General features: G+C 35.6%; 2 protein-coding genes across 27 annotated transcripts in view; both read left to right on the top strand.

Annotated features, from left to right (window-relative positions):
- The window catches only part of PIP5K59B (Phosphatidylinositol 4-phosphate 5-kinase 59B), a 37,737-nt gene extending 22,612 nt beyond the window's left edge, over positions 1-15,125 (top strand). For 12 of the 16 annotated variants that reach the window (XM_069119293.1, XM_069119304.1, XM_069119305.1 and 9 more), the window contains 3 exons: positions 12-223; positions 4,466-4,566; positions 11,548-13,561. In XM_069119293.1, coding sequence (XP_068975394.1) covers positions 12-223; positions 4,466-4,566; positions 11,548-11,703 — 469 coding nt within the window. In that variant the 3' untranslated portion in view covers positions 11,704-13,561. Of the gene's footprint in view, positions 1-11; positions 224-4,465; positions 4,567-7,085; positions 8,200-11,547; positions 13,562-14,656; positions 14,961-15,004 lie in introns of those variants that run through there. The other 4 variants (XM_069119303.1, XM_069119308.1, XR_011173925.1 and 1 more) reach the window with 3 other exon arrangements.
- A 5,348-nt stretch (positions 15,126-20,473) lies between these two features.
- The window catches only part of Tm1 (tropomyosin 1), a 37,733-nt gene continuing 33,900 nt past the window's right edge, over positions 20,474-24,306 (top strand). For 7 of the 11 annotated variants that reach the window (XR_011173929.1, XR_011173930.1, XM_069119334.1 and 4 more), the window contains exons 1-2: positions 20,474-20,624; positions 23,847-24,009. Coding sequence is in view for 9 of the 11 variants with exons in the window: in XM_069119334.1 (XP_068975435.1) it covers positions 23,896-24,009 (114 nt within the window). In the remaining 2 variants the exon portion in view is untranslated. Of the gene's footprint in view, positions 20,629-20,884; positions 20,997-21,924; positions 22,061-23,417; positions 23,549-23,846; positions 24,010-24,306 lie in introns of those variants that run through there. The other 4 variants (XM_069119327.1, XM_069119328.1, XM_069119326.1 and 1 more) reach the window with 4 other exon arrangements.

Here is a 24,306-nt window from a genome sequence, read left to right on the forward strand (position 1 = left end):
TAATATTTCAGCATATCCGACGTACACTTGGAAAGCAGCGGTAGCGGAAGCGGAAGCGGCGGGAGGGAAACGAAATCTTCGTTGAGCGTAGAAAGCGGTGGTAGTAGTCGAGGAGGTGGGGGTCTGACCTGGACACCACCCGCTGGCAGTGCCGAGGGTTCTACGCCCACCTGGACAGAAGGCACGCCGTCCTTTACTGAGAGTTCCAGCAGCGGTGACGCAGGTAAGTTCCCGTACGCGCTCAACATCTACTACGCCACCTGAAGGCTCCCACTACGTGCCTCGAGGATTCCTTCGTTCTCTTCTTCTTGTTCTTCTTCTTCTTCTTCTTCTTCTCTTCGACCTTCGCGACAAAAGGATTTGCATCGGGCGTGACCATCCCGTTGATTGCCCTGTCGATTTATAATGGCTGACTGGGAAAAAGAGGTGAAATGATATAAAATTTCAAGTAATTTAACATAAAATTTGAAAAAATATTGAGTTTAGATTTAGGCTGTAACCTAAATAAGATCAGACTTTTACTTGTTACTTTTGAGAGGCTGGTATTAGTCATGAAAGTTTTCATGCACTTTATAAGAGCGATATTTTTATGAAAATAAAATTTTGCCAAATTTTATTGTCATCGACCTATTTTATAACAAGAGGAATAAGTACAAGATATTTTGAAGCCAAAAGAAGTTCCCATAAAATATTATTTAATCTGTTTGAAATAATAATATTGCATATATACATTGTTTTCTTGTATGTTCGAATATTTTCATAAAATAACTTTTAAAACACTAACTTTTATTATGATTATATTTATCATTTGTTTGTATATAATTTATAGTGACTCACGAAAATATTCGCACGCTTACACTTACAAATTTCAATTAATACAACGAGGTGTATTAAACTAATTTGTTAAAACAATTTGGTAACTATAATGATATAGGGAAAGTGTCAAGATTACATCTGTAAAATTTGAAAACGATTCAATAATACAGACAGGAGTTATGATTTATTAGAAACATTCATGATAAGTGTCTCATAAAAGTATTCGAACGCTGTGATAAAATGAGTTTTTCATCTTCCTTTGCACCGAATATAAACATCATTGCTAAATGAAAATATTGGTACGTCCAATTGATGTTAGGATATCGTTTCAGTAACAGTAACGTAAAAGTGTGCACAATAGCATTTAAAATGAATTCCAAAAAGTCTGAAGCAAAAGTGTGAAAGAGAAATGATATTCCGATTACACGAGGATGGCAAATCATGTAACGAGATTGCCGGAATTGTGAACAGAAGTAAGTCCACAATACATTATATCATAAGAGTCAAAGAACGAGGAAGCACTTGCAAACAAAGTTCGATCAGGTCGACCAAAGAAATTGACTGGAAGAGAGGAGAAAGATATCATTCGCGAATTAAGAAGAAATCCTACTACATCCGCTCCTCAACTTGCAAGTATGGTAGCTGATATGTTTGATAAAGAAGTTCTCCCGGAATTATGTCGACGAATCTTACGAAACAATGATTTTCATAGCAGAGTACCGCGAAAGAAGCCATATATTAACGCGGTAAATCATAAAAAAAGATTGACTTTTGCAAAAACCTATATTAATAAAGATAATTCTTTTTGGGACAAAGTCATCTTTTCGGGCGAGTCAAAGTTTAACATTTTTGACTTAGATGGTCAAAATTATGACTGGAGAAAACCAAATACGAAATTGGAAATTCCACATTTACATGAAACAGTGAAACACGGAGGTGGATCACCTGGTGGCACCAGAAGTTTGATATTTATTAATGGAATACTCGATAAATATAAGTGTTTAAACATTTTAAAAAATAACCTTAAAGAAAGTGCCTGTAAATTAGGATTATTGGAAGATTTCCACTTTCAACAAGATAATGATCCTAAGCATACTGCTAGAATTGTGAAAGAATGGATCGTATATAACACACTACGCATGTTAATTACTCCACCGCAAAGTCCAGACATAAATCCGATTGAAAATTTATGGGCTGAAATCGGAGAAAGATGAAATAAATTTCAGATAATCTTAAAGCAAGTATTGAAAGATGAAATTATAGAAATATGAAACTCCATTGAGTGTAGTTTTACAAAATCATTGGTTTACAGTATGGAATGTCGATTGAGACACACTATTGCTGCTAAAGATGGTCCACCAAAATATTAATATTAAATAATATAATAATATATGTAGCGTTCAAATACTTTTGTGACTCACTTACAATGCGTGTTTCTAGTAAACGTATCATAACTCCTACCTACGTTGTTGAATCCTTTTCAAATTTTACTGACATAATCTTAAGACTTCCATCTCCCTACTGACATCTGCTTGTCTAAGCAAATTACTTTAATGTACATTATTGCGGCCATTCAAGTTTGCATATGTAAGCGTTCGAATCTTTATTTAATAAAAGTAGCCTTCGTAGGGTGCACAAGAATTTCGTGACTTTGTAGGTTCTTTGTTTCTCCGAAATTACTTTCTCTTTATTACGTTCGTTGCTTGCTTAGTAGTTACTGTTGCTTTTGTTAGAACACGGATAAATAGAATAGTTTCTATTGAATTTCGCTATACAAAAGATATAAAAACCATTGATCCTAGTGTCATTCATAGTATAAAGAAGCCTCGAGCTTATATGTTCAGTATTATATGTATATATAGCCTCGAGCAGTAAACAGATCAAATTCAGCAAATTATAATCATTTATCTTCTGGAAAAGAAAAAAAGAAAATAGAATAATTAAACGGCAAAACGTGCAAGTTAATTCAACGATGATATTATATTTTCTTGAATCGAGGTTATTTTCGAACAATGTCGATTTATGGGCAATCAACGCGGCGCTCGCGCCAGCAATCAGAAGTCTGATTAACGTGCCACGATTTAAGGTAGTGTTCTGAAACGAGCGAGAGTATACCGTTGTCCAAGTAACTCGAAGCACTGCGTATTAAGCTCGTAATATTAAGCTTATGTCGATAGAAATATTATTTCTGCTGTTTGTAAACGGGGAATCACTCCGTGCTAAAATAAATGTGTAAAATACATAGAGACTCGTGTTACTAGCTAGCTGTTAATTCAGATACATGCCGCATAATCATCGAGATAAATAACGATAGTGTTTCTATGATCATGACACGAACCTACATGTTGTTAACCACTTACATCGATTGCATTCTGTATACCAACGTTATTACGTAATCCGGAAACTAAATGAGTTTTACAGCAAATTAAGTTACACCGTTTTGCCATGGTATACTCGTCGTACCTCATTCTTCGTTATATTTGAACAAAATTCATCTAATCATGAAATCATCGTTGTGATACTGGTTTGTACGAAGAATTAAAAGTGTTAATCTTGTTAAATGACTTACGTTACGTAGGTTTAATTCTAGTCTCAATTACATACCTTGTACTCGTTTTAATCGAATTGGAAAGGTCATGCGACGAATTGATCATAGTCGAAGGAAAAAGGAATGGAAAGAAAAAGGAAGTTAAAACGAATAACAAAATCTCAGTGCCTAAATTTAATCTCATCGCCTATGTGTTGTAGACCATGTCTCGAGGTTATTCTCCGTAAGTGTTACGGCAAAAAATGCTCTTAAGTCCATCGATCGTGTAACATATGCTGCGAAGGTGCTCGTCGTCGAAAACTAAAGTAAAGATTAATAATAAAGCAGTATGAAAACTGAAACGAAAAAGGGGCGAGCATCTTCGGTTGTTTCTTTAAATAATTACGATACAATCCAACAACCACTTTTCTTAGTCCTGTCTAGGTGATTTCAAAATCTTGTCAAAATATTCCAACACATTTATTTCTCGACGATGAGAGCGACAATAAAGCGACAATTGCAAAAGAAAAAAGTACACGAGATCTCATTCTCGCTGAAAACCCCATACACACGTTTGTTTTACTTCTTTTATAATTCCTTTTAAAGCAAGAATGGGCATCGCCTAGAACCGATGTTACCTCTCGAGATAAGTCTAAACTTTTTCTTTTTCTCTATCTCTTTAGTTTTCTCTTTGATTTTTCGCTACACTCGCATATGAATATCGTTGTGTGAAATAGCTACACACGCTTCTTGTCACACGTAGTCATCGATTAGAACGATGCACGCTTTTTTCTTATCGATGCATCTTGATAACTACAAGTGAAAATCTCGAAAGGACCATCTATATAAAATGAAAAATTACGTCACCACACACTTTCAATAATCACACGCTCTTTGCATGAGATTTAGAATAAAACGAGAAGAAAAATAATACGATTTGCTGGTCCTTTTGAAGAGCAGGTTATTATAAATTAAAAATTTCTCCTTAGTTTCTCTTTCCCATAGATAGCCGATTCGACTCGAACACTACCACTAGACAAACACGTATCTACGCTTCGGTGATCGAGCTACAGCAACAGGCTGATCTTTATTTTGCACTATGACGATTAACGATAATTTTAGGTTGTCCGACCACACCGATCAGAGGCAGCCAGCGTCACGATGACGGAGGGAGAATCGCTGCCACCGTCGAGGAGGCGCTAGCCAGTCTTACTACAGAAATGGTAAGTTGGTAATCGTAGCTTTGAACGATTGGTCACTGCAAAAGTTGTGGTAGCGATATTTGGAGATTGCATCGTCATGTAAATACTTCAAACTTACAGTATATGTAAGTTAGATTATATTTCAATGAAAAATGTAAGATTGTTTCACGACTTTTGCCTATATAGGCAATTTTCAGATATGGCAATAAAATAATAGGCATAAAATTAGGTTCACGATCTCCAACTATCATTATTGTATCTTCCTCGACCGATTCCTCAAAGCGGTAAGTGTGTAATGAGAGCCCAGTGACCGATCGATCGGACTGTGTAAATGTTTCCCCCGAGTGGCCGAGGGTATTTGTAACTAATGAACTGCCCCCAGACGACGACGTGTCGCGAAGCGTGTCATCTGCGTCGCGCAACGCGATCGTCTAAAAGAAGAAGAAAAAATTTGACCTCGTATCATACATTCGTCGTGTCTTTGGTCTCGTCTGCGTTTCGTGTCTATGTCGAGTCCCTGTCTTTTGTGTCGAATTCATAAAGAAGTACCGATTCGATCGCGCACGGAACGTTCCAAAGCGATGATTCTTTAAATTTAAATACACATCTTTACAAACGATTCGAATATGAGAATGGTTTGAAAAGGATGCATGACAGTCGTATTTGAAATCTTCTTTGCTTCGAGCATCTTGGGCTGATCTTAGTATAGTTTGATCTTTTAGTGATCTAATTATATTGTAGCATACTTTAGTAAAGGAAGCTGCATGTGGACAGTTAGATGGCAGAACAATTTTTTCAAGTTTCAGTATAGAATATTTTATAGCGTCAATTCTATTGTTTGTTTATAAAGGGTTGCCCATTCGAGACCATCTCAGGTTATGAACAATGATATAAATTACTATATATAACATCTTTTCTAATTTAGTTACCTGGCTACAATTTCAGGTATACATTTGAGATAAAAGACAAAGAGGTTACTCTTTCTATGTTTTTCGTATACAGGGTGGTTGGTAACTGGTGGTACAAGCGGAAAGAGGGTGATTCTACGCGAAAAAAGAAGTCGAAAAGATAGAATAAAAATTTTTCGTTTGAGGCTTTGTTTTCGAGAAAATCGACTTTGAATTTTCGCTCGGTACGCGTGCGGTACGTTATAACGGATCTCACTGTAGATCGTTGTCTCGATGGAAAAATTAAAAAAAAAAAATTTTATACAGGGTGGTTGGTAACTTTCTTTTTGGTTGGTAAAATTCTTTTTTTCTTTTTTAAATTTTTCCATCGAGACAACGATCTACAGTGAGATGCGTTATAACGAGACGTGATAAAGTGCACGCGTACCGAGCGAAAATTCAAAGTCGATTTTCTCGAAAACAAAGCCTCAAACGAAAAATTTTTATTCTATCTTTTCGACTTCTTTTTTCGCGTAGAATCACCCCCTTTCCGCTTGTACCACCAGTTACCAACCACCCTGTATAATAGAATAGATCAATCATAAAATACAGGATGTTTCTGAATTTGTGGTACAATCCACAATTCCGTATGAAGCTCTATTTCTGAATAAATTCATAGACTACATTATTTTTTGTTACATTTAGCAGAGAAATTCTACACAAAAAATTTGTTTTTTAACTTTTTCAGCCTACACTGCATAATGCAGTGAATCCACAGAACAATACAGTAATATCACAGAGATACTTATAAGACGTAGACATAAATCAGACTACATGCGCCTGCACACATACATACTGGATAAAATTTAAACATCGATTTATTCGAAAATAAAGCTTCCTGCAAAAAAAATACCACTCATCGTTTCGTATGGGTTCGTCCTCTTTCAGATTGTACTACTAAAATTACTACTACTACCACTACTACTACTACTACTACTACTACTACTACTACTAAAATTATATGCTTTATAGTTATAAAGCATACTGTTAGAAAGAGTATGAGGGCAATGAAATGGTCAAATCGACTTCGAACGAAGAAAATTCATTCCACTTAAAACAAAAAAAAAAGGTCATCGAATTAGCAATCTGTCAGATTTCTCCACATAATGACTCGTCTGTTGCGACACATTGAGAATGCATCCTCGAATTTCTGCGTACGCACGAATCATATCGTGTACCGTAAAGTTCGTATCAGCAATTATTCGTCGCGTGATTCGCCAGTGCGTGCATTTTAACGAGAGTAAACAAGCTCGATGGTTTGCAACATGCGAAAGAATGTCGAGCACGTAGAACCGCGTAAAACGTCGGCCAGGTAATTCCATATTAACCCAGTATTACTGTCGTCAAGAATTAGTATTGGTGAAGCATTTCAAACGATCGTCCTGGCACGACAATGTCTTTCATGTTTCACAAAATAGGTATTATTTCGTTAAAAAGAATCTTACGATTTACCTCAGAGTATCGTCGTTTGATATTTCATATTTTTCTATAAATATTTCTATAAATTATATTTCTAAGAGTAAGATATACTTTGGAACGATCCGTGCGAAAAGATCAGATTATCTGAAAGGTTTCTCTATTTCCTCAAATCAGAAGATACTGCAGCAAGAGTGAATTCAAAGCAGCTCATCCCTGTAACCTACGTCAAGTCAGTTTGGATTTGGTCTGGTGCACCGTCGTAGCGACGAATCTTCGAAAAAAAAGAAAAAAAAAAGAAAGAAACGAAACTCGAACAGAGAAGAATAAATCATAGAGGAAAGCGTTTGATCGCGAATCAAGACGGATCGTCAGGGTGAAAGGGGTGAAAAGGTTGAATGAAGACACGTAATCTGATATGTCTTTAATCATTCCTTGCGCATTTTCGTGTTACATGAGACACCATACTTTATCATATTCGATTCTGTACTTAACGAACAGCTTGCGTGGGTGGAAGAAGTACTCGTCTTGATTCGCGAGTTTGTGAAGTATTAATCATCCAGCGTGTGTGAATCTTGCATTTATTCGTACGGAATGAATTAATGATTTAAATAGGCGCGTTCTCGCGAAGCAATTAAAGAATCGATGAAGAATTAATGATTCTAAAGCTTTGGAGCATGTCGGATAGGCCAGGAAGCTTATACAACGTGATAAAACTCGGCCTACAGTATTAGAGGACTGTATAATACTCGTTCAGGATACAAACACTTTGTGGAGAATTCAAGAATCCATCGTTCCAGTTGTATCTTTTATATGTCAGGTCTCATCGTATCGTTCGATTTTCAATAAGTAGCTAGTTAAACGTAATAATGTCACGTGTTTCGATATCTCACGAATTAATACACTGCTTAGCACAATTAGAGGTTCGTTTTGTTTTTTAGATTTTTCAAAATAAATTTTTATACCCATTACTTGTATCTGTATATTTTATTTTTAATTATTATCTTGAAGTCAACTTTTATCAGAGTGTCATATTAACAACGTTTCAATCTATCAAGCCTATAAATGTTTCTAGGTTTGTTTACTTGATTAATAAAATGGAACCGTTTATAATAACAATCCTCTAATTATTTTGAGCAGCGTAGTTTGATTTTAATCGATTTCTGTATCAAGCAATTATCACCTGACGTAATCTCAATGTAGACAACCTGTTTCTATCTTTTTTAAATAATTTTTTACTTCCTATTGAAAATTTTATATTTTTATATTTTTCAAATTGTTTGCAAAAGTTTTATACATTAAAGTTTCAAACTTACATACACACTCGTTGGATAACCATTTTGGTTGACTACATACGAATTTTGAAACTTATACACTTATTCACCTATCAACCATATTTAGTCATACATTTCTCAGAAAAGAAAAACACGTGTCGTTATTACAGTTACATAATTCGTTTTCTCGTTGCTTGTTCATATCCTAGCATTTAGCTGTAAAATTGTATGATCATCGAATCGCCGAGCTTTTCGAGTGACGTTTAGGTTACACGTGATGGGAAATTGTCGCGAAATATATTCATTCATTACCTCTTATCGTAACTGACAATTACCTGTTGTTACATTAGTTAGTTGTAAACGTTAAGAGGAAGGCGCTCGAGAGGAATGAAAGGTGTAAAACGAGGAAATGAAATGACCCGCGGACGAAGGAGATGTAAATAATACTTACAATCTAATTAGGACGCAGTCCTCAATCCCGTTTTTATTACAATAATATAGCCAACGGTCGTGTACATGTACCTATATGTGTCTCACGTTCTGTCTGTCTCCTGTACGTAATTATACATATACTTATACATATGTACACTGTACACACATAAAACGAAACGTGTATACCGCATTTATTGTCGAGATAGTCGGTGAACTCTGAAATGTATTGGTAACGAAATACGGAAGTATTGATTGAAATCATTTTTAAAACAAAAATTCGGATAATAAGCGTTAAAGATTTTGAAGATCGCTAAAATTTCAATAAAAGTAGCTGCTAGTTTCGGAAATATTCTGCAAAGCTCAAGAAATTCGTCCTCTGAGATTTTAAAATTTTGGAAGATTAACAAAAAATTATAGATATCGAAAATAGATTTGCTACAAAGTTAAAAAATAAAATCTTCTATGATTTGGAAAATTCGGAAAATTTCAATAAAGAAAATTCTACATGTCAGAAATATTCTGCAGAGCTCAAGAAATTCGTCCTCTGAGATTTTAAAATTTTGGAATATTAACAAAAAATTATAGATATCAAAAATAGATTTGCTACAAAGTTAAAAAATAAAATCTTCTATGATTTGGAAAATTCGGAAAATTTCAATAAAGAAAATTCTACATGTCAGAAATATTCTGCAGAGCTCAAGAAATTCGTCCTCTGAGATTTTAAAATTTTGGAAGATTAACAAAAAATTGTAGATATCAAAAATAGATTTGCTACAAAGTTAAAAAATCAAATCTATAATATCGAAAATTCGAAAAATTTCAATAAAGGAAATCCTACATGTCAGAAATATTCTGCAGAGCTCAAGAAATTCGTCTCCTGAGATTTTAAAATTTTGGAAGATTAACAAAAAATTATAGATATCGAAAATAGATTTGCTACAAAGTTAAAAAATAAAATCTTCTATGATTTCGAAAATTCGGGAAATTTCAATAAAGAAAATCCTACATGTCAGAAATATTCCGCAGAGTTAATAAAATTGAATATTAAGATTACAGTTTCGAAACTCGAAATCAATTGCAGAATTCATCGACGATCTCGATAAATATTATAAATATAGTAACTGCGCAAACTGTATTATACGTGATACGATAAATGAGATTAATTAACGGGAGTGCCGCTGGTACCGTGTACGTATATATATATATGAATGAACAAAAAGTTTATATATATATAAATATTACAGTAGCCGCAAAGCAAAGTTAAAGGAACGTTTTGAAAAAAAAACCAAAATGTTGTTCAATTAACACATACGTACACGCATAATGATATATTGTCCTGAATGAAACGCTTTCGACAGTCGATATGTTGTATTTAGGAAAACGGTGGTAAAAATCTAGTCGCAATCTCGGTGATCGGTCCGTGTTGTTCTTCTTTCTCCGAGAACTTTTTATTTCCTAGCTTTAATCGCGTCTTTTACTTTCTACATTTATTATATTTTCTCTTTTTTTTATCTAATAGGAAAGAATCACTTCATTTTTGTAAGTTAGCGTAGTTGACTTATTTCTCTTTATTTATTCCGAGCAATAAAAAGCGTGTTTGAAAATTACAACGATTAGGAACGCGCACATTTTTCTTCTTTCATTTTCTATTTTTTACATCTACGATTTAACCATTGAAATCCAGGGCAAATATAATAAATAAATAATCAATCGTTTCACAAATGCGTCTTCATAAATAATCGATCGGTGTAAGATATTGTTCGAGTACAAATTGTCGTTTACACTGATTTTACAAATTTCCAACGAAAATTCAAGTAGTATTTCCATTGCGATCGACTTCCAATGAGGAAACGTGATTCGTACAACGTAGCGTAAAACTATTTACTCGATAAGAAACTATGAACCAATCTACGTGTCACTGTTGCATCGAAGCTGGCACCTCTGAAAATTTCAAAGGTTAAATCGGCTGGAAAAGCTTTAACCCGTGGACACAGATTGTACGACCGAGAGGAAAAAAAGGAAAACAGAAGCTTGATAAACTCGTAACTTTGTTAACTCGAGATACTGTTTTATGGAGTATCGTGTATTATCATTCTTGTTATATACATATATATGGTAGCTAGTGTGCGAAAGGACAGTACCAGTGTTTATTAGCGATCTTGAAAGTGTGATATTTTTTTAACAAACATATCGCATCGTACGTTCGAGTTCTGCGAGTGATTTCAATGCTTGTACTTGAAGGAATGCTCCAAGTAGAAATTCAGGGAGGATTAAGATGAGATTAAATTAGGATCGATGGAAACGCGCTTAGAGAAGATTTCGTGCCAATTAAGTATTATTGCTAACCAGAGAAAAGAAATTTTCCTTTCAAACGACAAAACGAACGAATTCAACGAAAAATATCGTTGTTAATAAATTTCTCTGAGCGCAATCAGTCGAAGATCCGTCGCTTTTTACGCTTCTCTTTGTCACAAATTTCAATTGTTTGTCGATAATCGTTCGCTAACCGTTAAACCGGCATATTACATTCCACACTGAATAACATATTCTGTGTTGTGTGTGCTTTGAACACAGTATCGTGTTAACTCTATCTAGAAGAGATTAATCAGCTGTCTTTTCCTTAACTCACTTTATCGAAATTTATCTACATTCAGGATCACTCTATTTTTTCCTGTTTGTGTGTTCCCATTTCTAACGTTTGTCCTATATTTTACAATCAATCGATACCAATCGATTCAATCCGATTAATTGACTAATCTTAGTCGTTTCATTCTTTATTCGTACAATTGGAAGCAAAGTACGAAGCAAGTGGAATTAAATCACGAAAAAACGGATTAATCGTACATAAAAAAAAGTTTCATTGAAAGAAGAGTGATGTTAATTGAGCAAACGATAGAAATCACAGAATTGATGTTTTTTGTGCTCGTATTCAGAAAGAAACGAACAACACGAGGAATTTTGTGGAACAGAGAAGGTCCCTTTCGAAGTACAGTCAAGTGAGAACGAGTTTCAAACGTGCCAGCGCGAACCACGTGTCGATCATGAGGAACGTGCAAAATGTGTTAAGAGTTCAACGCCGGGAACCATAAGGATCCAAAGAAGCGGGACTATAAGATAAATTCAAGTTTTTTTTAGAAATGTAATCCAACAAGAATCGCGTATAAACTGTATGTAGAAAGATAAATGGAAAGATTTAAGAAACCAAGAAGCAATTCAGATTTTATCGTCGAAATCTGTGATCATACGAAAACGTCTAATTACTTCATCCTTTCATATACATCGTTAAATTAACGATATTTTTAACTCGTTTTTATTACCGCATACTCGATCATTTTTTTAATATTGTCGAATTGTAGATAATTAGGGAGAAACTATGCCTGTTTAACCGGTTTGTACGATAGTCAGGCATAACTACGATCTTAATCCTCTCGTGACTATAAATCAGCCTTGCGTCTAAGTGTCTACTTAACTAACTGCGTAAGATTTCGTTCTTTTCTTCCTTTTTCGTTGCGTCAACGTCATCGCGTCGTATGTTTTTTGATAATCGTGTAAACGAATGAAAAGAGAAAAGCAAAAAAAAAAAAAAGAAAAAAGAGAAGTCTCGCATTAAGGGAATTATTATCGAAGCAATATACCGCATATCGCGATCGAAGAGATGAAAACGGAAAACAATCGAATTCCTCGTCTGCGATAACGTCGTTGCGAGCGTGCGGAGGAAATGGCAGGATAAAATGTCGATTTTATGGAGTGGCTCGTTTCGCGATCATTCGCAAACATTCTTCCACTTCGTGCTTCTTCTTTCAAATTCTCGAGACTTTATGTCCTTGTGATTCGAGTTATCTAGTAAATCTTCAAATTTGATAATGGTTCGAAGATGACAAAATACGAAATAATCTCGAGAAATTGATTTTGGAAAAGAAGTTGAGAAGCTGTCGTCGAATTTTACAAGACGTATTGCATGTTAATTGATATTTTTCAAGATATACTTTCCTCGATATCCGTTAGATTCTTTTGCAGTTGCGTACAAAATTACATAAGCTTTCGATGGAATGTGATTTATTCGCGTTAATATTTACTTCGACTTTATTATCTGAAAGCCGGTCCTCTTTGTATTCGAGGAAAATTTCCGAAAGATATAGTTTCGAGTAGATTTGCGTAGAGAAATCGTGAAACCAAACGTGCCATTGAAACTGTTCAATTGCGTAGAGAGAAAAATGCGTGCACGAGTGAGGTTGCAAGAGCAATTAAAAGCGATTGCAGTCGCTGGAATAATTAACCCTTTAACCTAGCAATATATGTTAATAAAACGACTAGCGTTTAAGGCATTAATCGAAACGCGTTGATATCTTAATAAGCTTAATATTAATTTTCACATTTTATTACTACACATTGCCATCTTTTATTGTGTCTATAACAATTCCTGTCTTCAAATTTAATTGCCTGGTTAAAGAGTTAAAACGTTAAAGAGTGTACACAACAGTTATGGATCGGTTGCACTCACGCCATGTATTTCAAGCTATACATTTGTAACATTCTAATTTAAAAGTGCCTGCTACTATTTTTAATTATTCATAAGGAAGCAATATCTTTTTTTCCATATCCATTGCACGAAAAAAAAAAAAAATTATTGGAAGACCAACTTTCCTAGAGATATTTTAGAAGGCCGGTCCATTTCTGTTCCATCGAGGAAAATAAGGACACGTGAAAACATACGTATTAATTATACGTAAAAGGTAAATGTATCAATATTATACATAAATACGTTGAAACAATATGAAAAGATTCAGATACATAATGCGAGCAATTGTGCTGTTGCGAAACAAATTGTCACTTAACCGAGATATTTCGGCAATACATACTATTACGATTATGATCATTACCATTATGATTATTACTATCACCATGATTATTGATATTATTTAAATAAAGCAGTTACTATTATTCTTATGACTGTTTCTGTTATCGTTTCGTTATCGCGATTTGAAATACGCGCGTTTTCGTACGTCGGGGGTAACTTCTCCTATCAATTATATATTTTCGTCGTTCGATTTCTAGTTAAATATACAGTGGCTGGCGAAAGTAATATTTGAACACTTATAGATTATATACGTTTATGAATATATTACGTGTACTATACAATCCATTTTGAAATTTTATTAGCGCTATAGTGCCACGCGACTATCATTAATCGTATCAGAAAATTTTCAAACAAAACTGAAAATGTACATAGAAGTTTCAAATTGAATGCAAGTATATATTTCACAGAAATAGCAAAAATATTTAAACGTTCTATTGTTGTTAATAAACCTTAATACTTTCAGTAATGTTAATATACTGAAATGCTGTATGTTCTTGATGTATACGAATTTTCTACTAAATATATGTTTGCACTAAATGTCTCGCAATTTCTATATATATTTTCAAATTGATTCGAAATTTTTCCAATATAAACATGACAGTCGTATCTCGTTTCGATGCTAATCAAATTTCAAAATGTTTTGTATAACACAGATAATATATCGATGAAAATTGTATTATTATACGTATTCAAGTACTACCATGAGTCACTGTATGTGTTATACAGGGTGGTTGGTAACTGGTGGTACAAGCGGAAAGGGGGTGATTCTACGCGAAAAAAGAAGTCGAAAAGATAGAATAAAAATTTTTCGTTTGAGGCTTTGCTTTCGAGAAAATTGACTTTGAATTTTGGCTCGGTACGCGTGCACTTTATCACGGATCTCACTGTAGATCGTTGTGTCGATGGAAAAATTAAAAGAAAAATGTTTATTCTAAATTTTCGACTTCTTTTTTCGCGTAGAATCACCCCCTTTCCGCTTGTATCACCAGTTACCAACCACCCTATATATACATATATGTATGATATATGCGTGTGTGTACCCCTATCGATAAAGATCGATCGATCGATATCTCGTATCGTTTACGTAAACCCACCCTCGGCGCACTTTATTTTCACTTTCTTTTCACCCTTTTTTTACCGAAATATTTTCTTATCCTGGTTTCTTTTATTTGCACCCGTTTCAGACCCACCTGTAGTCAAGCAAAAAACGAAGATAGTTATAGAAAAAAAGTCAAATGAAAAACACATAAAAAAAGAAAATACAAATTTGTATGTACGAGAGAGAGAGAAAGAGAGAATTGACTGCGGAGCCTGTGAATCCTCGCTGTCGGCGCATTTAGAAACCCTCCCCCTCCGGAATTAGCTTGAAAATGCATTAGGACGTTGATGTAAGTTCAACAGAATGCAGGCATATAAGTGTGCGCATTTTAAACTGTATTTATAGAGTGTGCCGAAAATATCCGACTCGGAAGCGGCCTTTATTCACCCGTGCCGTGATACACACGGATTTTTCCATGAAGGAAAAATGAAAGGTAGATTTTTGTAATTGTATTTTTCATTATACGATTGATCTCTTCATGTCATCCTTCACTACTTTTGTGATATCTAGTTGCAGAATTTTTATACGCTTATAAGAAATTTAAGGATGCAAAAGTGCATGAAATATACATAAATTGCAAAAATGCATATAAACTTCAAATATAAGAAATCTAAAGTACAATATTTAGGTAATGTTTCTTTATATTTGTTTATAAAAATATAAATTTGCATAAATGTTAGCAATCTGTTACTTATCTATTCTTTTAATCGTCCCTTTTATTATTACAGTTTTTTTTTTATTAAAAACAACATAACAAAAGGATAATTTCGGAACACTTTATATTAGCAACTAAGAGATCGATTCGAGACGACATTTTGTTTCTTCAACGTTCTCTTAAATCATCTCAGATTTTTCTACTTTTTCCCCGAAAAGATCGAATAAACTGATGATAAAGAAAATAAAGCAAACGTCTCAAATCGATGATAGACAATTTAGTTATTTATTTTTCTATTGTTTTACTGCTATGTACCGCCAGGAAGTTGCAGTTTCCTTAGCAGGACTCTCGTTCTGGCTCAAATGTACAATGTACACAGAACGCTGGATAAACGCATCTTAAATCCTCTTTCGGAAAGACTGCGTGCGTTTATTTCCTCCGTTAATTCTTCTTCCTTTTTCTGCCTATTTTTGTTTTGTAGTTCGTCGTTTTTTCGACGGCTGTCGATAAATCATCTGAGATTTTTAGTGTCTCAAAGCGATGTAAAAAACGATTCGTGAAAACGCGATGGGAAATTTTTTAAATTTTATCCTCGTTCAAAACAACAACTGGAGAATTTATTGAGAATTGCACGACTACACGTGTACAGCGTATACTTTGTACATTTAGAGAATTAATATATTATTATCCCTGTACACTACCATTAGTTCGTGAGTTTAAAAGTCTGTTCCCCAGTCTTTAATCGTCCAATTGGAGATATACCTAATACATTGCATGGTATTCTTACAGAAGATCAATCTTCGATTTACAATCTATTAATTAAATTAATTAATGAGGTATGAGTGTTACGATAATCAAGCAGGATCAACAATTTTAATCTTTTCATTGAGAAATTCTTAAGTGTTTAATTCGTTCTATAATTAAACGTTTCTGTAAGAAATCTCTCACACATACACGCATCACGAAGTAATAAATACTTGCAAACAATTTAATTCGTTTAAATTGCGGTCGCCATTTCAAACAGCGCGACTCAAGCATGATCGTTTTCGTGAGAAGAAAAGTTTTGGAAAATCGCGGATTCCGTTTCGGTTCGCTGGAAGTTAAGCATTAGACGTTAGCTTGGAATATCAAGACTATTTCCATCAAGAACAGATGGAATCGCTGGCGTCGACTATGCATTAGGAACTCGGTGCACTTGAATATCCTTTCAAGTGGTTCTCGCGACGTTCCTCCAGAAGAAAACAAAAAGATCGCGTTGTCACTGCTGTATATATTTACTAGAGGGTATTGCTTGTATCTTGTATGTATGAAAAAAGGTATCTACTCGTATGTTTGTATATTATAAATATGTACCTACACAGATATACATTAACAACCATATATACACAGACACAGATACACATTGACATACATACATACCCGAGTTACACACTAATATACATATTATATATATATACATATACATAAACACACGGTCGATTATCATGTACATCGATGCATTTATTATGGCGCGTGCGACCGTGTGCACACAGTTGCATTTTCCTCAAGAGTCACAATCTTGATACCTCATTTTGCTTGTACACGGCCGATCGCAGCGATAATGTACGATATAAGGGTGAATAAATTATTGTTGCGTTCTATTTATTTATCGAAGGACGATGGTCCTTCCATCGTAAAAAGTTCCGAGTCGCACGTAGGAAGATTTCGTTCGATTCTCGAGGGACATCTTCCTTTGGCAATAATTGTTGTAACAATAAAGTTTGCGATGAAAATTATTCGTCTTGCATATTGCACTTTTGTCCCTGTGTCCGTGTTCTTTTCATTCGTTCCCTTGTTTTAGGTTTAAACGATGGTTTAACTAAAATAAAGGTGAGTTGAACAACTGGAAGAGAATCAAGGTTTGGGAATTCATCATTTTCATTATGTTTATGTCTCGTCCGATTGACCGATCGTGCATCAATTCCAACGGAGAAATTAAGGTATATGACAAAGTAGGGGCTAACGAGAAGGTGACTCAACTTACTTATAAAGGCTTATGTCGATGAAGTAGAATTAGGACAGAAGGTGCCTCGACCTCGCCGGTGCAATATATCCTGCATAAGGTAAGTACTAACTAAGGACACGTACGCATACGTTGAAATAATGACGGACTGCTTTATAATAAGCATCCTAATTGTTGCTCCAAGGTTGCCTTCTCTGTTAATTGTTGGCATACCGCGATAATAACTGATTCGATAAACCCTGCTGCCTTATGAAGCTCGATGAAATTGAAAGTAACATCGTGCAACATGATTTCATTTAATTTTTCAATTACAAAAGATTATTAAAAGAACTACCATCGCTTGGATTTTTACTTACTTTTTAACGCACTTTGATCATTATGTCATCAAGCTTCCATGCGCGATTGACAAGAAAATTTTTCTTTTATTACCACATTAAGAATCAGGTGATAAAAGTTATGTAAACATAGCATTGTTGAAAATTGTATATGTACATTTAAAAGAATAACACTTTATGACAATCCTATAAATACCTTAACTTTTGTTAAGCTTCATACAGTTCTAGAATCTAGGTGTAAAAAAGTAGTCAACAGAATCCCTGAAAATCTCTTTCATAAGTACAATATGAAAAAGCAAAATTCAAGAATATACTGAGTAAAGAAAATATCAAGCAAATCCTTGGAATTTTCTCTTATCTCATGATATTGGAAAATATAATATAATAATGTAAGTTGACCAAAAAAGTTATGTAAACATAGCATTGTTGAAAATTGTATATGTACATTTAAAAGAATAACACTTTATGACAATCCTATAAATACCTTAACTTTTGTTAAGCTTCATACAGTTCTAGAATCTAGATGTAAAAAAGTAGTCAACAGAATCCCTGAAAATCTCTTTCATAAGTACAATATGAAAAAGCAAAATTCAAGAATATGCAGACTAAAGAAACTATCAAGCAAATCCTTGGAATTTTCTCTTATCTCATGATATTGGAAAATATAATATAATAATGTAAGTTGACCGAAAAAGTTATGTAAACATAGCATTGTTGAAAATTGTATATGTACATTTAAAAGAATAACACTTTATGACAATCCTATAAATACCTTAACTTTTGTTAAGCTTCATACAGTTCTAGAATCTAGATGTAAAAAAGTAGTCAACAGAATCCCTGAAAATCTCTTTCATAAGTACAATATGAAAAAGCAAAATTCAAGAATATGCAGACTAGAGAAACTATCAAGCAAATCCTTGGAATTTTCTCTTATCTTATGATATTGGAAAATATAATAGCGTAAGTTGTTCGAAAAAGATCGCGGATAAAAGATTATCTCAATGAATCACTGCACTTTAATGTGTTAATTAAGAAAAATGAAAAAGATCGACAATAATTAATTGAATTTTCTATAGTATCCATGTGATCGCGTGTTCAGATCACATCGCAGGTAAACAGACGCGGCGTATTCATTGACTTTTCGCCGGTGATCGGTATGTCAGAAGTACGCTCATAAACGCACACGAGCCAGTACTTAAACAGACGGTATATGAGTCAAGGCTGCGCAGGGACCCTTACCTACTTTTTCCTTTTACGGTATTGAATCGGACCGATGCATGAATGTATGGGATGTGGTGACCGATAAACTTACGCAAAAGATTTCGCGCGTCGACAAATTGCCTGGCGAAATTTTCACCGTTCCCATCACGAGCGCATTCCATTGAAATTAAGTCGTCAAATCAGACGATTACCATATAAAGACTGCACGTTAAAATCTAACATAAAGATCAAGTATAATATTCATTAAGTTTCGATGGGATCACTATCGAAATTACGTGCGATTTTATAAAACGCTCATTTGGAAATTGCTCGAATTATTCGGTAAATCTTGAAATAATTACACAAACGACCAGGCTAAAAGCGTTGTCCGAGTCATTGCGAATTGACCATGACACGACTTGACTCAAGGAGACCGAGCGAGATACCTATAACCCCAATGCCAAAATTGTCGCCGCCTAATATTAGGATCTTCCTGCTGGAGACGCGATACACGAGACATTGTTACGATCGTGTATTTTTATCTTTCACGCGTTACATTTCCGTCTTGCGAATGGCCACACAATTGATACCCGTTTTAAGAAATCTTTTCCACGAAGATTATCTTATCTGTCGCGATAAATAATCTACGTATTTTTAAGGCCATCAATGGTAAGTTATTTTTTTCTAATTGGAATTAAGGTAATCGAAGAAGAGTATCTAAGTTTTTATAGCAACTTTGCAACAATCCCGGTGACTTTGATCTTGGTAACTATGGAAACTGGATCAAGGAATTACGAACGTAATCCCGAATGGATCTATCTCTTTTACTGGCGTACAGTGCTACTTCGCTTCCTTCTTAGTACAATTATACAATTTCTGTCCAAAATCTTCTAACGATACTCTTTATTCTCAGTTTTAGTCGTAACAATATATTTTCTCTTTTTTTTTTAAAGATAGTTTTAAGGATTGAAGATCCTTTCGAAGAAACAATTCATAAGTAATCATTTCTTTACGCTGAAGATTTTCTGCATTTCCACTATCAGAGTATAAATCTCATATTCATAATGTAAAAATATGTATATACTTTCTACTGTTTATAGGAAATAAATATCAATAATTGCGTTATGTATGATTTTATTTAACATATGGAATGTAAAATGAAATTTTTCGACCTTTTTTTAAAAGTGGAATATTTTGCTCTCGCATCTATTTCAAACAACGAATTACGCAATTTGTTGAGTATTAGAATTAATGTCTCAAATATACTAATCCTTCTACGAATTTTCAATACAATCACTTCCATGGTAATTATCAGCACGTTACTTGAGAGGAGGCGACAACAAAAAGAAAGAAAGAAAGCTCCACTTTTCTTTCAATGCCTCGAATATACCTCAAACTGCATCAAAGACTCCACTGTCTTTTCCCAAATACTCTCCATTTCGGATCGCCGCGTTGGGCAAGAGCTCTCCAGGACCCGAGTGAAAATAAGCGACGCTCCGATCGGGCGTTGTAGCGTCGCCGATTCTAAAGATAAATTCCGCAGCGGTGTATGTTTTCACAAGCCCGTACGTAGAAAATCCTCACCGCGAGTCTGTACACGTATAGTGTACACACACATAGACACGCATACACAGTGTGGTAGGGATAAGAGACGTCAGAAAACGAGAGAAAGAGAGAGAAAGAGAAGCGCGTCCTGGCGCGCGACGTCATCGTCGTCTTTTACGATCGCGAGGAGAGAAGCCCGCGAGAAAAGGTGGGAGCCACGACGAACGGTTGTAGCCGAAGCTTTCAGCGACCAGTCGAGACTTAGCCTGCGAGTCAGACGCATCCCAGACGACGAACGAACCTGAATACTTGCCCCGTGAGTAAGCATGTGCACTTTTTCCAGTCCGTACCTACGTCCGATGCAACGGCCTGCTCGAGTTTCGCCTTTCGACCTCGCGTGTCTTGCAGGACCTTCCTGGATCTGCTCGATCGTGACTCTCGTTCCCTCTAACATCGTCAATGTGTGTGCCTGTCTGTGTATGTGTGCGTGCGTGTGTGTGTGTGGGTGGGTGGGTGGGTTGGTTGTGCGAGAAAAAAAGTGACGTGAGTAGAACGTGCGTGTTTCTTTCGTGCGCAGGAAAGTGAAGAGGGTCGATCGCTGTCGGAGGCAGAAATCAGTTTTCGAATAGAGGCGGATGATCTTGCAGGTCGACAATGATTTTGCCTTGAAAAGGAGTTGAACCAAGTGGTAAACGAAGCTTGGATCGTCTTATATTTGATCTACTTTCTTTTTTAACTGATAGAGATTCAATCGAGTTGAGAGAGAATTGATAATTGGAACGTCTATCATCCGCATTTCATGCGAGCGATTTTAAAAAGCAGTCGGTTATTATGCAAATTTTGGCGGACGTTTCGTAACGTTCAAGCCCGCAACCCGTTGTCAATCGTGGATGCAGCCTGAGTTGGTATTTGCCAGAAAAAGTGTGACTCATAAAAAGTTTCAGGCATTCACGCGTAACCGCTGTGACAACATTGTCCCAGACTACCGATTTCTTTGCTGTGCCAGAGTAGACAAGAATTTCTAACTGCGAGATAGCAGATCGCGGTCACGATGTTGTTCCGGACGCTCGCTGATAACAAATTCTCGAAAGAACCAGTGCAAACGTTACTATACTCTGCCTTTGGTGTTCGGTGTAGGCGATCGAAGAAATTGGTAGAACAACCTATAGAAGGTTTTAGTGTCCCAGTAAAAAGTGAGGAATACTCATAGTATTTGCAATCATTTGATAATTTATTACTTCATTATCGAACTTGTATCGAATTTTAATTCAAGAAATTTATTAAACAAGGTTGAATTTCTATGTCACGATCTAGGTCGCATTCTTTTCGCACACAAATTTCTTATCTGCTCCAAAAAAGATGTAGAACGATCATCATCATGACGTAGGTGGATTATGCAAAAATTTCCGCATCAAGTGTCAGAAATTGTTACGATAGGGGGTCTGGTAGGGAGGATAATTTTCTTTCGAGCGTAATCAGACACCGATCCGAATGTAGTAACGAAACTCGGCTGTGCGTAACCCGAAAAGGTTCGACGGCAGGCGACTAGTGATTCCACCCTCTCCTCTCGCGTGTAAAAATAACCCTCTCCTTTGATACAAGCTCCTTTGCAATCCGGCAGCTGGGCTTATTTTTTATCCATCACTATTTCGACTGTGTGCTCTGTGACTTTCGATAGGCTTGGGATGTGACTTCATCACAATCTATACATTAAAACCAGAAACGGAAGAAAAAATCCCCACCTTCGATTAGGTATCTTTTCCCATTGTATCTTCTTCTTCTTTTTTTTTTTTTTTTTAATTTTATATTTCATCTTTTCAAAGACTTTATTGTGGATATATTATGGTAAATATATGATGGTGTCATCGGTTTGATTTCGAAGGTATTTAAGTTTCACAGAGTAAAGGTGAGAAGTGATGACACGAAGAAGTTCGTTTCTTCGGAGCATTGTGTCTAGAATTTCTGCTTCTTTGAACTGGTTGAAACTTCGTTTTCTTTCCTCTTCGCTTGTCCGGCATCTCTGATTACGGGCGAGCCAGGAATCGTGCGCATTCGTTCGTATAGATACCAATGATACGGATGCAGAGATTCATACACGCGTAGATTCAACGAGTACCAAGAAGTTCCTTAACCCTGCTACGATTCTCAAATCTTTTACGTTTCAATCATTTTCTCGGTTCAATCGAAAAAGAGACTCTAATCAAATTAATGTTTTAAGAAAATAATTATTACGCAATAATGTATTATACAGTAACAGCTAATCACTCGTATCAATAACAATTCCTTAATACTTTCCTCATACTTTAGAAGTTGTCAAATCATAGAAAAATACGATTTGGTTAAAGATATTTCAAAGAACGCGGCAAGCTTGAGAAACTAAACTGAAATTTCTATAGTCTGACTCTGTCTTCTTTCTTCTCATTTCAATATCAAGTTTCACTTTAAAAGCTTAAAAAAGAAAAAAGAATTGGAAAGTAACCATCCACTGTTAACTCTTGATTAAAGTTTCGCTACTTCCTTAGAAATTAAATTGGATCATTTATAATCTATCTCCGTGTGCTTTCTTCTCATTCCAATGCCAAATTTAGCGTTAAAACCGAACAGTGACACTCACTGTTAACGTCCCAGATTAAAATTTCACTCTCGGCAAAAGAACTCGATTTTGAAAGCGAAACAGGATGGAAAAAACAGTAGAGATAGAATGATCCTGGAAGAAACATTGTCTGGAATGTTTCCACGAAGAAAATTAACCCGTTCGTGGCTCTGTCCTGCTGGCCGTATCGGTACCCTCTCGTCCTCGCGATGCATCGGTTTCGCTCGTGTAGTGAAACGAGCGCATAAAATGCGAAAGCAGCGAGCCCGCGAAGAATCCTCTCGTTTCGCCTTGGTTCGTCCTGGAGGATCGCATACCTGAATGTCTGACGTCACGAGAGAGGAAGAAAGACGGCCGGAGCAGCGAAGACGTTTGATTTTATATATACGGACACGGTACAGAGCCCGGGCCTTCTTGAGCAAGAACCTGTCTCTATAAATAGGATATCCGGTCGTTCGCTAATTATACTTCGATGCATGCTGTCCGCATAGCGAGAACTTGCACGAATTTGCGGCCGATCCAGCGATTTCTATGGTAATTACCGTCGCGTTGCGTTTTTAAGAGATAGCTTTGAGCTTCAACTTCTGAAACAAACGAGAAGGAAGAGAAAAATAAAAAAAGGATAGAAAAGAACGCTCGTCAAAAAGGTATGAAATATATAGGAGAACACCGCACGAAAAAAGAAAGAGATCAAATAATTAAGTTGCGGTTAATCGCAATCTTGATTCGTCTCACGGTCATTGAAATCTCCGGCACGATGAACGCGCGCGAACTCGATCATTCTCCTTGGGAATCGATCGAGTTATACGGACCAAGGGAGAATTAAAAAGTACAATTTGCCGATCGAAGATAAAAGCGTATGGGAAGGAATACGGTTTACGTGCTCGAGAGAACGCATATTCGAGAACGTTAAGATGATAATGGAGACGTCCGTTGCTGTTCTAGATACGTTGTCTTTTTTCTGGTAAACGAGTGAACAAACCAAACCGCCACCATGGACGCGATCAAGAAGAAGATGCAGGGAATGAAGCTGGAGAAGGACAACGCGATGGATCGCGCGTTGCTCTGTGAACAGCAAGCTCGTGATGCAAATGCGCGAGCAGAAAAGGTAAATGTTTAAAACTTTCAGCATATTATGCGTTTCAGTTGGAGGACCTGAAATAACTCCTGACAAACTAAGAATAAAAAGTAGCCTGATGTAATAAAAAAAATACCAAACATGTCTATTTACCTGCTTTGCTAAAATGGGGAATAAAAATAACGATGAAATAATCACAATGTGATAAAAGTGCGTTATAGGATTGGCATCTGTTCAAGAACGTTGATTATAGATCTGGAGTGTCTATACCTGTTTTCTCTGCCATAATCATATATATATATATATATATATATATATATATATATA

This window comes from Bombus flavifrons, chromosome 8 (genome assembly GCF_040668555.2).
Source record: "Bombus flavifrons isolate JBK064 chromosome 8, iyBomFlav1_principal, whole genome shotgun sequence".
Taxonomy (NCBI): domain Eukaryota; kingdom Metazoa; phylum Arthropoda; class Insecta; order Hymenoptera; family Apidae; genus Bombus; species Bombus flavifrons.